This window comes from Lissotriton helveticus, chromosome 8, assembly GCF_964261635.1.
Source record: "Lissotriton helveticus chromosome 8, aLisHel1.1, whole genome shotgun sequence".
In the NCBI taxonomy this organism is placed as follows: domain Eukaryota; kingdom Metazoa; phylum Chordata; class Amphibia; order Caudata; family Salamandridae; genus Lissotriton; species Lissotriton helveticus.
Window position 1 is genome coordinate 1,705,094,474 of NC_136069.1, and position 16,321 is coordinate 1,705,110,794.

The 16,321-nt window shown below is 45.4% G+C and overlaps 1 protein-coding gene across 1 annotated transcript in view; it reads right to left on the reverse strand.

Annotated features, from left to right (window-relative positions):
• Window positions 1–349: 349 nt before the first annotated feature.
• The window catches only part of LOC144773644 (pepsin A-like), a 224,937-nt gene continuing 208,965 nt past the window's right edge, over window positions 350–16,321 (reverse strand). Inside the window, exons 8-9 of the mRNA XM_078658793.1 lie at window positions 15,397–15,495; window positions 350–1,000 (exon numbers count right to left, since the gene is read on the reverse strand). Coding sequence (XP_078514919.1) covers window positions 875–1,000; window positions 15,397–15,495 — 225 coding nt within the window. The 3' untranslated portion in view covers window positions 350–874. The remainder of the gene's footprint in view (window positions 1,001–15,396; window positions 15,496–16,321) is intronic.

Below are 16,321 nucleotides of genomic sequence, written 5' to 3' on the forward strand. Positions count from 1 at the left end.
TCCTGACCAGGCTTCAGCCCACTAGCCCAGGATTGAATTCCTCGCTGGCCGCCCACTGTCTCACGGGGTCACTGGGCAGTAGAGAGCTCCCTCGTACGGTAGGGTCACTGAGACGGGCGGTCCAACCTGTTAGTAGTGGGATATTGCGAACAGCTCTAGGCACAAAAAGATCACTGGCGGTACGTCCCCAGAGGAGCGTCTCCATACACAGCTTGCCTGGTATAGACAGAAGTCAGTGGCACTCCAGTCAGTAAAGTACTAAAAAGTACTAAACAAAAACAAAAAAGGTGTAGTTGTTCATGTTAGAATTATTAAATCACTGTAAGCAAGGAAATAAAACTACAACAGATTTGTGGTTAGAAAACTGGTTTTATTGTCACCATAAATGATTTTATTTCAGATGTGGAATGCAATGACCAGGATACATTGTGTTTACATATTCTGAAGTGATCTGCAGTTGAGGCAGCTTTCAAGTTTGATTTACAAGGAGCAAGACGGCCTTGGCCTGGACTCCAAGTGTCTTCTCCTAACAATGCTCTCTTCACATGCCCTGGACTACAAGAAGCCAACATGGCCTCACCCTGAGTCAATAGAAAACCTGCTTGGCAACCATCTTAGGAGGTGCATTGGCTGTCACACGCTTTCCATCTTTACTACTGTGTGTTCCATTATATTGACATTTTCTTCCACTTTCTAAAGATATTCTATAAACAACCTCTTTTTAATGACGACAGTGATTTTCTGTTGATTTATTCATCAATAGCTTTTTTACTGATTTACTGCATGTCGATTTGCCAAATGTTTGTTAACCAGTCATGGTTATTCTGCCCAGTCTCTCCCTGATGAATCTGGGACATTTGAGGATGCTTCTTCTTCAGTTGCTGGAGGCCAGGCCAATGGCATTGTTTGCGCTGTCAAACACAACATAGTACTCTCTGATGAAGACGTCCCCGAGGACCCAGTGGCGATGGTTGGGATGGATCTTCACGTTGCATTGTGTCTGTGGGGAGACAGAAAGTGGCCATTTAGTGAAGGTTGCGTGGTAATTGGATACTTTTTTCTGGTTTACTCAATTTTAAACATTTTTGGAATTGCATCCTTGGGATAAATATTTTAGATCAATGCTTCATCAATACACACAGAGTCACATACTCGACTGAATCTTCGTCGATAGCTATTTCACGATATTCTCTTGTGTGAGACCTTCTCTAGAGCCCATCAATAGATAACAGGATCATGTCCTTCTGTTGGGCGATGTCTAGTGTTATGTCTCAGTCCACCATTGCTACAGTAATTAAGCCATTTCTGGCTATATTACAAATATATCGGCCAACCCGAATTCTAACACATATTGGCATTCTGGTGAAAGTCCAGTTAATGGTGTAAGTCCTGCTACTTAAATCAAGCCCATTACTGGTTATATTACATATATTCCTTTACAGGTCTACCAACTAATACGAATAATAGCAGGTATTGGCATTCTGGTGAAGCAGTCCTGCTACTAAAAAATCTAGGGCCTCATTTATGAGGCCTTGCGTCACTTTTACGGCGCAGGTGCGTCACTTTTTGTGGTGTAAAAAATGCACCTTGTTGCGCCATATTTACAAAGTGACGCATCTAGGTAGATGCGTCACTTTGTAAACCCCTGCGCTACATTATACCTATGCCAGGTATAATGTATGCAAGGGGGGGTGTATTGACGCAAGGAAAGGTCGTAAAAGTGACGCAGTGAAATCTATGAGATTTCACTGCATCACTTCTAGGACGCCGTTGCGTCAAAATCTTGCGCCTGCCTCACAGCAGGTGTAAGACTGACGCAGGCCCTTTCACATGGGGCATTCCCCATGTGAAAGGACACATCGCTGGAGTTGCATCACTTTTGTGACACACTCCAGCAATGCGTCACTTTTGCGCCCTACAGATACATCAGAAATACTGACGTATCTGTAACTCCTTGCGACATGATGCGTCATACTGTAAATATGACGCATCAGGAATGTCGCAAGGAGTGCGCACTGAGAAGTGACGCATCGCTGCTTTCACGCAGCGATGCGTCACTTTTCATAAATGAGGCCCCTGGCCTTTCTATCTCTTGACTCTAAAACGCTTTGCTTACGGTGAGGATTAACATTGTTTGGGGAGTTTAATTCACAGGATACAAAAACATGTCTTTTTCTTATAGGCAGGAACTTTCATATCAGTACTGTTGTTGTATTTCTGACCACTGCTGTCACGTCTAAATAAAGGAAATATTTTTGCCGACTGACTTCCTTGTATGGTCCACAGATGAGACTATACAGATAACCATGTGGTATTTTTACCTATATAATTTCACACTTATAACATTAGTTGTCATACTTTCCTTCCCCCTTTTTCTTTGACATTGCCCACGCCTTTGACACTTCAAGAGCACTGAATATACAGCTCCTGCGACCAGTAGAGGGCGCTCTACGTCTGCACATTAGACCTTTGGCTGGTTCAATGATACACAATCAATCATCCCCCTTTCTTTGGATTCATATGTAACTGTAAGGGGTTACTAATCTTATATTGTCGTTTACTGTCATTATCAGACTATAAGTGGCTGCCCAACTTTACCGGACCACGCCCATGATGCCACCCTATCTTCACAATTTGCAACAAGGCATGTAACAACTCGCCCGTTGACTTATGTTGGATGGGTGCATGATCTTTCGAAGCTCTTGAAAGTCTTGTAAATGTGTTTGTATTTATATAGCCTCTTCTACCCAGAGGTCTCGTAGCGCTGTATTCATACCGCTGTGGGACCCATCCTGGCTTTCCCTGTGAGGTGTCCACTCCTGGGCACCCCCAAGGTGGAGGCCAGGCATCCCAGCGCTGTTGGGGCCGGTGTGGAGGTTAAGCAAGCTATTGCCCAGAGTCACAGAGTGGGACCCATGATTGGAATAGGCACCGAGGCGAGAATTATCAGGTCCGTGGAATTTTAAGCCCAAGACCTGCAGAGGCGGGGAATTGAACCCTGGTCCCGGGCTAGACCTCTGCATCAGGGTCTGCCGCTCTAACCATTGAGCCACGCTTCTCCACGTCTTGTAAACTTTTTATTGAATCCGAGAACCTTTGAAACTTCTCCTGCAGTGGAGTAATGTATTGTATTATTCATCAGGTTCTATGTTAGACTTCTACCCTTTTGTTCTGCGGATCCCTCTACCCGCTATTTTGTTTACCCTGATTTCATACTTGCCTAGGTCATTGCCTTTTCTCTCTTTTGTCTTACTGGCCATCTTTCATCTTTTTTAAATCACTGGGTGGATATTGGTGTTCATGGTCCTATTCAAACCTAATACTTCATATTTTTTATAAACTCTAGCATCTGAACATTAACTATCTACCTTTACTTTTTGACTCTTTTAGAACTAACTAATCCGTTATCACTATTTATACTTTGGGTCATATGATGGTGTTCACCATTTATTCTGTTCCTTCAACTCATCTATTCCTCTTTTAATTAATTAATTAATTGTGGGTTTCTAAAGCGCTAGAATCGACTCCCGAAGGAGTATCTTTGCGCTGTAGACCGCTGGGGAACCCGTCCTGGTTTTCCCTGTGAGATGGTCCCTGCTGGGAATCTCCAAGGTGAAACCAGGCATCCCCGGCGTATGTGGGGGGCCGTTGTAGAGATGAGGCAAGCTTAATGCCCAGAGTTGTTGAGTGTTGGAGCATGTATTGATGCAATGGCCCAAGCACTAACACATGCACTGGTACAATCCCCTGAGCCCTACCCATGCACTCTTCCAATCACTCTGTCACTCCCTGTGCACTCTTCCAATCCCTCTGTCACTCCCTGTGCACTCTTCCAATCCCTCTGTCACTCCCTGTGCACTCTTCCAATCACTCTGCCAGCACCATATACTTATCTAATCGCTCTACCAAAATCCCAGCACTTATAAAGTCACCATGCAGTCTCCTTGCAGCTATCTATTTTAAGAATCACCTTAACAGAGATGTAACTATGTTTTTAAACATATCTAATGTTTAGATATATGTTTGTTTGATCATATGTTTGTACACACCCACAGCCTTGAAGAAGTCACCTTGTGATGTAAGACGTGTCAGCTGTTTTTTGCTGTTTTCAATACATATGTACAGATGATCGCAGATTCTTGACTTCTGTCTACAATAATTCACAAATCTGAAACATCCACTAGAATCCTAACTCTATTAACTAAACATTCCTTTGGACTTCTATTGAGTGCTTGGATATCTTCTTCCATATTCTCTTGAGACATTATACTTCCTTTATTTCTGCTCATAGAGTTAATCTCTCGAGCAAAACACTTTCTTCTGGAAGGGTTCATTTTGCTGATACCTGCTATTTAACTCCCCAACCCCACCACTGAAACCTTAGTTTAGAACTAGGGAGTCTCCCTTCAGGGGAACTGAAACTTGTATGATTTGCCTACAGTAATCTTTACATAACGTGGATTTGTATTTTCTGTTCTGATTACATTGACGTATGCTTCAACCAGGTGATTATTCATTTAAGACTGATCTCAGGTTGTATTTTTCTAATCTGCTAGTAAACATTCCTGGTTTGAAAATTCATTCTCATCTGCTCCATCAACTTTACAGAAATAGACAGCAGGGGGTTAATGGGCAGAAAAGAGTTCACATGGACGATGAAAGTAAAAAAAACTGAAATTGGGCATCATTTATGAGGCCCCTTGCGCCATCGGAATGTCACTTTTTGTGATGATCCATGGCGCAGGAGCCTGCGTGATATTTATCAGGCAGCACTAAGACACTTTTTTTGGCTTAGGCTGCCTGATAAATATCAGTCCCTTTAACGCAGTGTTCTGCGTTAAAGGGGCGTGCAATGGGTGTTGCTGGCGGCGTTCCCAGCAACACCCATGGCCTTTCCACACTGCCCCAGATTTACGAGAAATCCTAAATCTGAGGCAGTGCCTAAAGCTTACGCCTCCTCAGGGGAGGCGTAAGGGAGGTGCAACGGGGAGAAATATCTTTATTTCTCCTTGTTTTTCCTTTTTCTATGTGGGCTGCATTCTGAAACACACCTAGAAAGATTAAAAACCTCTTGTGATTATTTTTGTACAGGGAGATTTTCCTTCCTGTACAAAAATAATGATCCCGCAAGGCAGGCACCCTTGCACCATTGTGCAAAGGTGCCTGCGCTGGCGCACGCAGCCCATTGTGCGCCGGCGCAGGGGAGAAGGACAAGGAAAGGCGTATTCCTGCCCTTTTCTTTTGCCGTAGGATAGCGCAGCAGGCCTTCCTGCTGCGCTTCCCTTCGGCAAAAGAAAAGGACATAATTGAGGCCCCTTGTTCCTTATGCATGATTTTTCACTTTCCAGAATTAAAATTTCCAGCTGGTCCTTTTCGAAACACTTAGCAGAAAGATCAGGATTTTTAAGAACTCAGGGCCATATTACCAAGATGTGCGTTAAAAAACGCACATTTCCCTATCGCCGGCTATCGCCGGATTTTATCACCGTGTTAGCGTGTCATTATCAACGCGCAACGCGTAGGTGATATTAAATCCGGCGATTGCCGTTGATAGGGAACATTAGCGCGTGAAAACAAGCGTTGTTGTCACGCGCTAATGTCTGCCTTGATAATATGGGGGGGATGAGGTTCAGCGTTATGATCCACACCCCCATGTTATCAATGCCCTAACACCTGATCAAAGCAGGCGTTGGGAGACCTGCGATAAATGAGTTTATCGCAGGTCTCTTTCTCCCAACGCCTGCCTTGGTAATAGGGTGTTAACACCTCCAACCACATTTTACATGTGGTTGGACGTGGGAACGCCCACTTTGTATGTCATTAGCGATGTTTCCCGCTCACATGCAAAGTGGGCTTGAGGCAGGCGTTAGCATGCCCTTGTTAATAGGGCGCTAGAAGTATCGCCGCTTTCCCGGCACAATTCGCCGAAAAAGCGGCGATACTTCACCTTGGTAATATGGCCCTCAGTGTGCCATTGGCTTGCCTCACGTCACCAGTATATTATACTGTTCAATTGTGTAAAGAAAAGTAGCAGTGTTTATTTTGCAGTAATGGTTACATAGAAATGTTGGTCTGTAATTTTTTAATGCCAATGGGGGATATTTACTATATGGCTGTGCTACTCCATAATTATTAACGCCACGCTCCGACATTTTTTAAATGCAGTGATGTAAAAATACAGCACACCCCTGTGTTTCCCCAAGCGCTGTTGCAAGGGTGCCTGCACTGCAGGGGTGATTGATCATGGGCCAGAATAGACACCTTCCTGCACATAAACAATCTTTAACGGTGATTTGCAGTTTCTATGTGTGCTGCTGAATGTAGCGCACACCGAAAGAGCAAAATAGGAGAAGAAATTAATAATTTCTCCTCGTATCATCATCCTAAGACTAGGATCCTTGTAAATATGGGGCAGCATAAAAAAACAATGGGTGTTACAGTGAACCGCCCACAGCAACATCTATTGCCCGCCCCTTTGCTGCAGCTGACTGCTGTGGGAAGAGGCATATTTACAAAGTGGAGTTAAGCTACTTTAAGTGGCTTAACGCCACGTTGAAAAATATGGGGTAGGGAGCAACGCCACCGGAGCATCAGAAAAGTGACGCTCCAATGGCATTAGGGGCTTGTAAATATGCTCCAATGTGTCTTCAGTAGAGATCATGAAAATCCTTCAGGAAGGTTCACACATCTGCTATCCACTGACATTTGTCACAGTGTCAATGTTATTGACAAATAAACACTTTTTTGCCTCTTCTTAAGTGAGCCCGCCCTTAATGGTTCTGAACAAATTTGGAAAAACCAAGAGATAGTTAAATGTGCTAAGTTGCTGCTAAAGTAGGTGCAGATCCGTCAAATTGGCCTAAAGCTCTTAGTAAATCGAAAATGTATTAACCCCCCCCTTTAATTTTGTCCCCCCACCCTGTGCCATGGACATGCACAAAACCTGAATTACCTACAGTAGGTGTAACTTGTTAACTGCCTGTGACATTTCTTGCAGATTTGTCAAAAATACTAAGGACAGAAACAAATGAAAATATTATTGGCCCCCTCCTGAACTTTGCTCCCGCCTTGATGGATTGGCACAAAGCTTGACATACCATTAGGAAACCAATCCTTCTTAGCTTCTGACAAATAAGGTGCAAATTCATCACACAGTGCCAAATGTATTAGTAAATGAGCACAGTTTTGCATTCCCTTTTTAACTTTCTCCATTTGTGATTCTGCACAAATTAAAAAAATGAGAAGAGTAACATGAACTTATAGTAATATTTTCTAAATGTCATGCATATTCATGAAACAAATTAATAAAGCCCACCCGGCAACTTTTTCAAAATGCTAATTTCTCAAAAACTATTGCCATGACCACAAAAGGTATGCTTCCCAAAAAAAGTTCTATTTCATACCAAATTTAGCATAAATCCATTTAGCAGTTGTTGCTGCAGCTGCCACTAAATTTTCGAGTGGTATTTAAGAGAGGAACTATGGGGCATATTATCAAGGGATTTATCTCCGCTTTTTTGGCTTTAAAAGCCAAGAAAGCGGAGATAAAATTATCTCCCTATCAGCAACAGGGTGCTAACACGCAAATTCGCATGTTAGCACCCTTTTTCTCTACGCTTCCCCTTGCATCTCTAATGAGATGCAAAGGGGGCGTTCCAGAGAAAAAAATAGGAGAAATGTTGTTAAGCGACATTTCTCCTATTATCAAGGATTTCGCTAACCCTGTTAGTGATAAAAAAAGCATCGCTAACCGCGATTAGCACTGCTTTTTTACACCTGGTATTTTCCTGACTTAGCCATGATATCCTATGGAAGGTGGATATCATGGCTAAGTTTGCGAGCCCCTATCATCAAGCTAACTCCAAACTTCGAGAGATTATCGTTGGTTTTCCAGTGATAATCTCTCATTTGGCAGTGAGCGCGAGGATTTTAATCACTTCTGAGATAAACCTTTCTAATAGCAAGTTATCTCTGCGATAATTTCCGGTGATGCTTAGCGTTAAAAAATTCGTTGCTAAGCATCGTTAGCGATAAATATCGCTAATCGTTGGTAATATGCCCCTATATCCTTTTGACCCATGGCCCCTCAACTTTTTCTTCTTCGTGTAAGTGAAGACAAAAATTACTCTCTGTATATTTTCTGCTAAGTTTGTTTTAAGGGCTGGGCAACATAAACACCTGTCCACGAAAATTGCATAGGGTTCTAAACAAACAGGTTATCAGCTGGGGAAGATTCATGACCTATCAAAGAAATAATTTAGACCAGGGCTTATCCCCTATTACCTTTGACACATAGCAGACAGGCTTAATTTAGGAAGATATGTCAAGTATCAAAAAGAGTAAACCATTTGCAAAGTCAAAACACATCACAATAATAAAGTCCCACAACCAAACCCTAAAAGTTTATGAAAAGGTAAAGAGAAAAATGACACCAAAACACCAAACTTCTAATATAGAGGGAAGAGTTAAAGCTTGATGGCAAAATTGCCAAGAAAAATTCAAGCGCGAACCAGAAATCACTCTTTGTAGTTGACTGAAAGCTAGTGAGCAACTTCAGGCTGACAGCAGTGGGATGGAGGTCGGATACACCAGGAGGGTTGTTCCAGTCAAACATTTTACCTTCTAACTTAGTCTCCTTCATGGAAGGCTAAATCCTATAGCAGGGCACAGTTGAGTGCTGTATCAGATTAAATAGTTTTGGTGGCCGACTGATGCCACTTGTTTTGGTGGGAAAAAGACAGAATGCGAAAATTCAACTTTCAAAGCCACAGAAGACTACTCATCGGACTGACACTTATTGTACCTTTGCCAGATCCACATGCTTACCTAAAAGCCACTATTAAAAGGTATACGCCCTCAATGAACCTTAGATCAGCATCCGTAATCTCCTCTTGGTTACGAGGTTTAAAAGATTGAGATGGGGGAGGGGAACTTTCTCGCTGACAGCTGCCAAGGCGTGGAACTCTCTCCCTGTTTCCCTCTCGGGGGAACAAGGACATTCTGTTTTTCGCAAGTCCCTTAAGACCTGGTTGTTTCCCAAGAGGCAGGTCTATGTATGGTTTCCAATGTTGTTTGTGGGCGGTCCGTACACAGCGCCTTGACACCCTTGTGCTTAGTTTGCACTATACAAATTGCTCTTTCATTTATTCATTTACACTTTGTCTCATTTTTTTAGCTCCAAGTTTTCCAGCGGGACAAGCTTAAGCTGTGTCTGAAAAAGTCCTTGCAAAATCATTGTAAGTTCCGGCTGAAGCTCCACCGGACTTGGAAGTCTAGAAATGTTGTTAATCCCCACTTAGAAGACTTACTGGTACAGTTTCTCTTTGCCAATTCTAAAGCTTCCAGGATCACAGGGACCACACTTGAGGACTGGGACACACTTAAGCAAAGACCACCAGCATGGTCCAGTCCAGTTTCAGTTGTAACCGTTCCATTAGTCACTCCACGAAAAGACCTCTTGCATACATGTGTGTCCCTGTAACCATACAGGAGGGCAGCCAACTGACCCTTGGAGATCACTTCAAAGTCTTAGGTTAATTTCAGACCAGATCTAGCTGTACAAGTCTCAACACAAGATACAGACAGCAGGACCAGTCTATTGTGTTCTGCCACAGGTCCAGGAACTTTTCTGCAGAGCTGGGATAAGGTGCTACTTGTGATCAGTTCACTAACCAGTAGGTAGGGATTACTCCACAGTGCACCATTTTCAATAAAATCGAACATAGCAAAGTCTTTCTGCCCCTATAAGGGAACTTGTGCACACAGAGGGGTGTGTTTAAAGTAATTAGCAGTCCACTCCCACACAACCACTCCAAACTTATTCTGAGGCCTTACTGCCTCCTCCACTGAACCTAATGCCAGGAGGCTAACATGTATACTGGGATAAAAAGCCCTTACTCTTTCATGATTCCCTTATCACTAAGTTGTAAAAGAACAGGTCTCACTTAGGTTGATTTTGAGTTAGTGAAGCAAAGAAGGGCTCACCAGCCAGTTGCAGGAAGATCAATTGTGTTTAGCATGCAGTGGCTTCATGTAGGGAAAGTGTAACCTTTAAAAAGTTCCTTTTTCCATATAAATATAAAAATTCAACGTTATCCTTGAATTTAATGTTGAATAAATAGTGTAAATAGTGGTGAAGCCAACTCTGAAGCTTATTCCAAAACAAAGATAATAGATTAACACATTATTTGCACTTTAGCTTTTTCTTCATAGAACCAACTGCCATTCTAACAGTAAAAATAGCTTTGGAGGCTGGTCACTGTAGGGAGTCAGTAACTTTTTACATGTTCCACTTTTAAATACCAGCACACCATGTTGTTAGCTATCTGGCCTGCTTGGGGCAACTTAAATAATATTGAAAAGTAGGCATTCCCTCCTTTCAAAAAGATTGTTTTCACAGGTTGCCTACAAGGTTAAAAACTTTAAAGGTTAAAAAGAGTTGAGCTAAACTTGAATGCCTGAAGCCATGTTTTCCTTCTCAGTCCGGTGAATGGCACAACAGGTGATACAGTCAACAGTTCACTTTCTACACCATTTGCACATATTCTTCTACCATGTACAATCGTCTTACTGGAAAGTTGGGGAGTAGCCAATTTTACCATATTTTCAGGGTCAGAGCACATTGAGGGATGATCACACAGAAAGTGTCACATTCCTCCAGGGGTTTGTGAGGGCATTATTACCAGACACTGAAGTATTTAACTTTTCATTTGTTGCAAAACGCATATTATAAAAATGCACCATTTAGCCCCATTTTAATAGAATATTTTTGGTGGGAAAACAACCCAAAGTCTCTCTGGCATAGGAAGCTCACTCATTCAATGTAAAGCATCACATCTTTTCTAGGGTTGGGCATAACTCGTGCAATTCTATGCAGTGGAATCACGTGGGATTACACCAAAATTCTGAAAGATTATGCAGAATTATGGAAGAAGAGTAATTGTGCATTTAGTGCTATTCCGTTAGCGCAGAAATGCCCCATCACTACCAACATGAACTTGAGGATGCATTATGCGCTAAGAAATAGTGGTAAATGCAATGCAAGGTACTGGCTTGCTGCAGGTCGCGCTGCTCTTTTAGCTACCTGTTTTGTATTTGCTTTATTTTTAATTTGGTTCTCCCCTGTTTTTAGACGCTCTCACTTGGGAATAGTCCCCCGCCCTCTTACCTGCATTTAAAAGAGCTAACGCACCGCCGTTTGGCGGGTCCGGGTTCCGGGGTTGGGTCGGTGGGCGCCATCTTGCCTTGGGCTGTTTAGGTTTTGCACGGGCGCCATCTTGGAGCGTATCTTCGCTCGCGGCGTCACTCGCCTCGCCTACTTAAGGCGGACTCATCATCGGGTACTTGGTCAAGGTACTGGCTTGCTGCAGGTCGCGCTGCTCTTTTAGCTACCTGTTTTGTATTTGCTTTATTTTTAATTTGGTTCTCCCCTGTTTTTAGACGCTCTCACTTAGGAATAGTCCCCCGCCCTCTTACCTGCATTTAAAACAGCTAACGCACCGCCGTTTGGCGGGTCCGGGTTCCGGGTTTGGGTCGGTGGGCGCCATCTTGCCTTGGGCTGTTTAGGTTTTGCACGGGCACCATCTTGGAGCGTCTCTTCGCTCGCGGCGTCACTCGCCTCGCCTACTTAAAGTCGTCCTCTCCCGCGCAGCGGGATCGCGCAGTGGGACGCCGTGGCTTAGCCGGAGTCGTGCCTGAGTCCTGCCGGTCTGCGCCCGTCTGCGCCAAGGACGCGCAGGGCGCGGCGGTCGTTAGGGACTTAAACCATTTTCATGGTCGGCTACACGGGATTACGCTATGATTGTCTATTCTGCGGCCACGCTGCGGGTCTTAGGACGTTCTGTCCCGAGATGTATACAAGTACCTATACACCCGCTTTGTGGCCCTTATCAGTGTGCCTGTGGTCAGTGGGCACTGGAACTTCCGGCTAAAATCAGTCAGAAATTTTCTCCGCCCGCTGTGCGTCGTGGCCGTCAGGCCCATGCTCTGCGCATCCTGAGCTTCAATGCGAGGTCTTTAGTGCAACACCATCAAGCCGTTAGGGATTTGATGTGTGATGAGGCCCCCGATATTGTGGCTATCACGGAAACCTGGCTGAAGGATGATGACACGGCCATTATTAATTTGGCTTTCCCCCCAGATTTTTCGATCTTCACCTTGAATCGATCGTCTAGGGGAGGGGGTATCGCTCTCGCAGTAAGATCTAGTTTCTCTTGCCGTTGGTCTGCCCTCAACATCGCAGGCTGCAAGAGTGCCGCCTTCAAAATTCAGGTCAACCCCCAGTTCTCCCTTTCAGGGATGGTAGTCTATCGCCCTCCAGGTAGCGAAGTGGCATTTAGGGCTGCCTTCCCCGACGCGGTAAGTCCTTTAGCGTTGGGCTGTGCTAACTTTTCTATTTTGGGGGATCTCAATCTGCACTTTGAGAATCAGAACATCCCTACGGTGTGTTGTATTTTAGCCGATCTGGAGGCTCTTCAACTCCAACAAATAGTGCAGCATCCCACATATATAGGCGGCCATACGTTGGACCCGTTTTTTACCAACCTGACGGAGGCTTCAGTAACGGCTGTTACCCCGCTCGGCTGGACAGACCATTCTTTAGTGGTCATTCATGTCCCCTTGCCGGAAATTCCCTCCTCTGCTCCTGTGAGGACGGTCTCCACACGGCACTGGAGTAAACTGAGCCTCGAGGACCTTCATCAGGCCCTCGCAGCAGTGCCGTTGGGACCTCTGGAGGATGCGGATACAGGTTATGATCGGTTCTGCTCATGGATCACTGAGGCACTTGATTCCCTGATTCCGGTTTCCACTAGGAAAATCAGGTCCAGGGAGTCAAGCCCCTGGTATGACGGTGCCTTACGCATACTCAAGGGCAGCTGTAGGCGAGCGGAGAGGGAGTGGCGGAAGGTTTATGACAGCGGGAAGAAGGCTGTGTATCTCGCTGCCGTCAAAGCTTACCACCGTGCTATATGTCGGGCCCGGGCAGCTTTTTACGCTGCGGAGTTCGGCAATAGCCTTAACCCTTCTAAAACCATCTTCAAAGTGGTAAAGGACCTGGTGGCAAAACGAGCCCCGGCCATAACAACGAGCTCTATTGTGCACTGTGAGGCCCTTGCCCGGTTCTTTTTAGGAAAAGTTCAAAACATCTATTCAACTTTTTCGGACACTAGGTTACCGGCTGGCACTCCACGCAACTTCAGTGGACATTCTTTGCTTCATGTGCTACCCCCGCTGTCACTCGAGGGTTTTACCACCTTGGCGCAGCAGGTGAAATCCGGGTCGCCCGCCGATCCGCTTAAGCCAACCCTTTTTAGAGACCAGTTGTTTGTGGGGCGTACCTCGGTACTCTCCCTGATTAACATCTCACTGGCCTCAGGTATGGTTCCTACAAGCTGGAAGCGGGCTGTGGTCTCTCCTATTTTAAAGAAACCCTCTTTGGACCCGGAAAAGCCGGAAAACTACCGGCCTATTTCCCTGCTCCCCTGGCCGACCAAAGTCGTGGAGGCCCACGTGAACAAGGTTCTTTCCAACTACCTTGTTCACGCCAACATCCTAGATCCCACCCAGAACGGGTTCCGTGCTGGGCACAGCATGGAAACCGCCCTTCTCACCATGGCTGAACATCTTCGCACAGTGATGGATGCAGGACAGACGGCGGCGCTGGTATTATTAGATCTAAGCGCCGCCTTTGATACTGTCTCCCATTCCATCCTGTTGCATCGCCTAGAGGAGATTGGTGTGGGGGGGTCCGCCCTCCAGTGGTTTCAGTCCTTCCTCGATGGTCGTCTCTTCTGCGTTGCGATTCCGCCGTTCCAGTCCAGTTTCCATCCTCTGAAACAGGGAGTGCCGCAGGGATCCTCGCTGAGTCCCACGTTGTTCAATCTTTACGTGAGACCGCTAGCTGAGGTTGTCAGGCAGTGGGGTATGACAATGGTGTCATATGCCGACGACACCCAGCTAGCGGTTACAATCAGCGGGGATGCGGACCAGGATGCCCCCAGGTTTCAGAGTGGACTCAGAGCGGTGGCAAGCTGGATGAAGGCCAACTGCCTCCAGCTCAACGCGAAGAAAACCGAGATCATGATCGTCGGTAGAAGGGCAGATCTCTGGGGGGATAGGTGGTGGCCTTCGGAGCTTGGGCCGGCCCCCCTTCCTGTGACAGAATTAAAAAACTTGGGAGTGTGGATGGATCCTACTCTCAGTTTTGTGGGGCACACGAAGAAAACAGCAGCATGCTGCTTTGGAATTCTCCAGGCTCTGCGACCAGTTCTGAAGTTTTTCGATCCTCATACACGGCAGCTGGTAATCCAGGCGACTGTTACATCGCGCCTGGATTATGCCAGCTCTCTTCTGGTCGGTGCTAACTTGGCCGAAGTGACCCGTCTCCAACGAGTGCAGAACGCGGCCGCCAGAGCCATCGTTGGTCTTCCTAGATTCTGCTCTGTTTCCGGCACTCTGAAAGCGCTGCACTGGCTGCCGGTCAGAGCAAGAATCCAGTTTAAAGTGCTGTGCCTGGCCTTTAAGATCCTAAAGGGCACGGCCCCTCAAACTCTTACGGGTCTTCTGTCCTGGTATGTCCCCACTCGACATCTGAGATCCTTGGGCCAAGCTCATACCATCACTCCGCGATACAAGCTGTGCCGTATCGGTGGTCGCTCCTTCCGGGTCAAAGCGGCCGAACTCTGGAATTCTCTCCCGGTGGAGATTCGGTTGCTGGAAGACCTTCTCTCTTTTCGCAAGGCGATAAAAACTTTCCTATTTTAATCCTAATTTTCTACTTTTAGCTGTTGTGTTTCCTGTGGTTGTTGCGTGTTACCTTGACATGCGCCGGGACGCCCCTTGGCTGGGGCAGCTGTGCGCAGTACAAATTCACGTAACATAACATAACATATGAAAATCAAGCAGGTGCTTACTAAATATACTTTCACAGTAGGATTTTTCCCCCAAATTACTCTTAATTGTGTGAGGAGGTGTAATAATGTTATGATCAGTAATTCTGTGTCAAATACTAATGCAGAATTACCAAAATTACTTTGATTACTCTGGCGTAATTGAAATTACACCATAGCCTTTACTTTTTGCACTTCCACACTCACCAGACTATACTGCTTATCATTTCCAGTCATTTAACACCAGCCATTAAATAATGAATAAGAGAGTTTAACTTCCCTAAAAACAAATTGTTGTGTTTCCCAGTTTAAGGATCATATTATCAAAACAAACTGTAACAGTATGATTGTGGCTCTTTGTGGCTATTTAGGTGTTGGAGAGGAGAGGTGAAAAGCCTCAGTGCATGGGGCCACCATGTCCCAGCCCTAGGTTGTTCCATCCAGGAGGTTTGAACTTTAAGGATCTTTCAAGTACTGCCAAGATGGTGCTCTTTGGAAGGACTCTTACCCCACTGATGTAGGCGCTGGCCGGCACGGGATAGTCCACACCACCGATAGTAAAGACAATATCTGGCAGGGAGCTGATGGCACTGCAGTCAACCTCATACTAAAGTGAAAGAAAAAGACATGGTGTGTTAGGGTCATTGACCAGCCAAGATCCAAATGCTAATAAAGTCCAAGGTGAGTACAAATATGTTAGGGTGTAATTTCAGCATCAAATTATATTTGAGGGCATAGATCACGCAACCCAGAGCAGCAAGTAAAGTTTCTGCATTCCACTCCCTTTCGTGAATGGGAGAGACCAGAACTGCAACATATCTACTTAGTAGTGGCACAGTCCTACAGTGTCCGTCCATCCACTGATACGCTTGTGACTGCCATGTGTCAATCCCCTTTGGTATCGCTTTGTTCGCCCTGAGTTGGCAGGGTATGCCCAGACGTGGGTCCCTTGCTCACTTTGCCACTGGATTCAAGATAGCCTGGCTGATGAGGATTATGAATCTGAAACCGGTCCCAGGATGCTTGTTTCCGGTCCAGGGAAGACATGGCTTGGCCGTTCAGGCTGGACTGTTCCCATGAGGCACAGGGTCAGACTGATTTGCATATAGCCATGTCTGAACTGGGGTGGTTGAGTGAGCTAAAGAATGGTGATGGATTAAACCCAGATCAGTTGACTGGGGTGAGTGTTTGATTTGCTCAAACGCTCCGTCCATCATCCCCTTTGGTATCGATGTGTCAATGAGGGCACACTTGCACGATAATGGAAGGGTACCCGTGTTGTAGCCTAGTTTTTGAGAAGGAAGAGTTCCTTTCCTGTACCAAAACTATTCTTTATGGCAAGTTCCTCTTTGTTTGTGTGCTATGGAATGCAGAACACATCAAAGAGGAAAATTGGTGCAAATCCTTCTATGCAATTCATCATAGATGGGGGG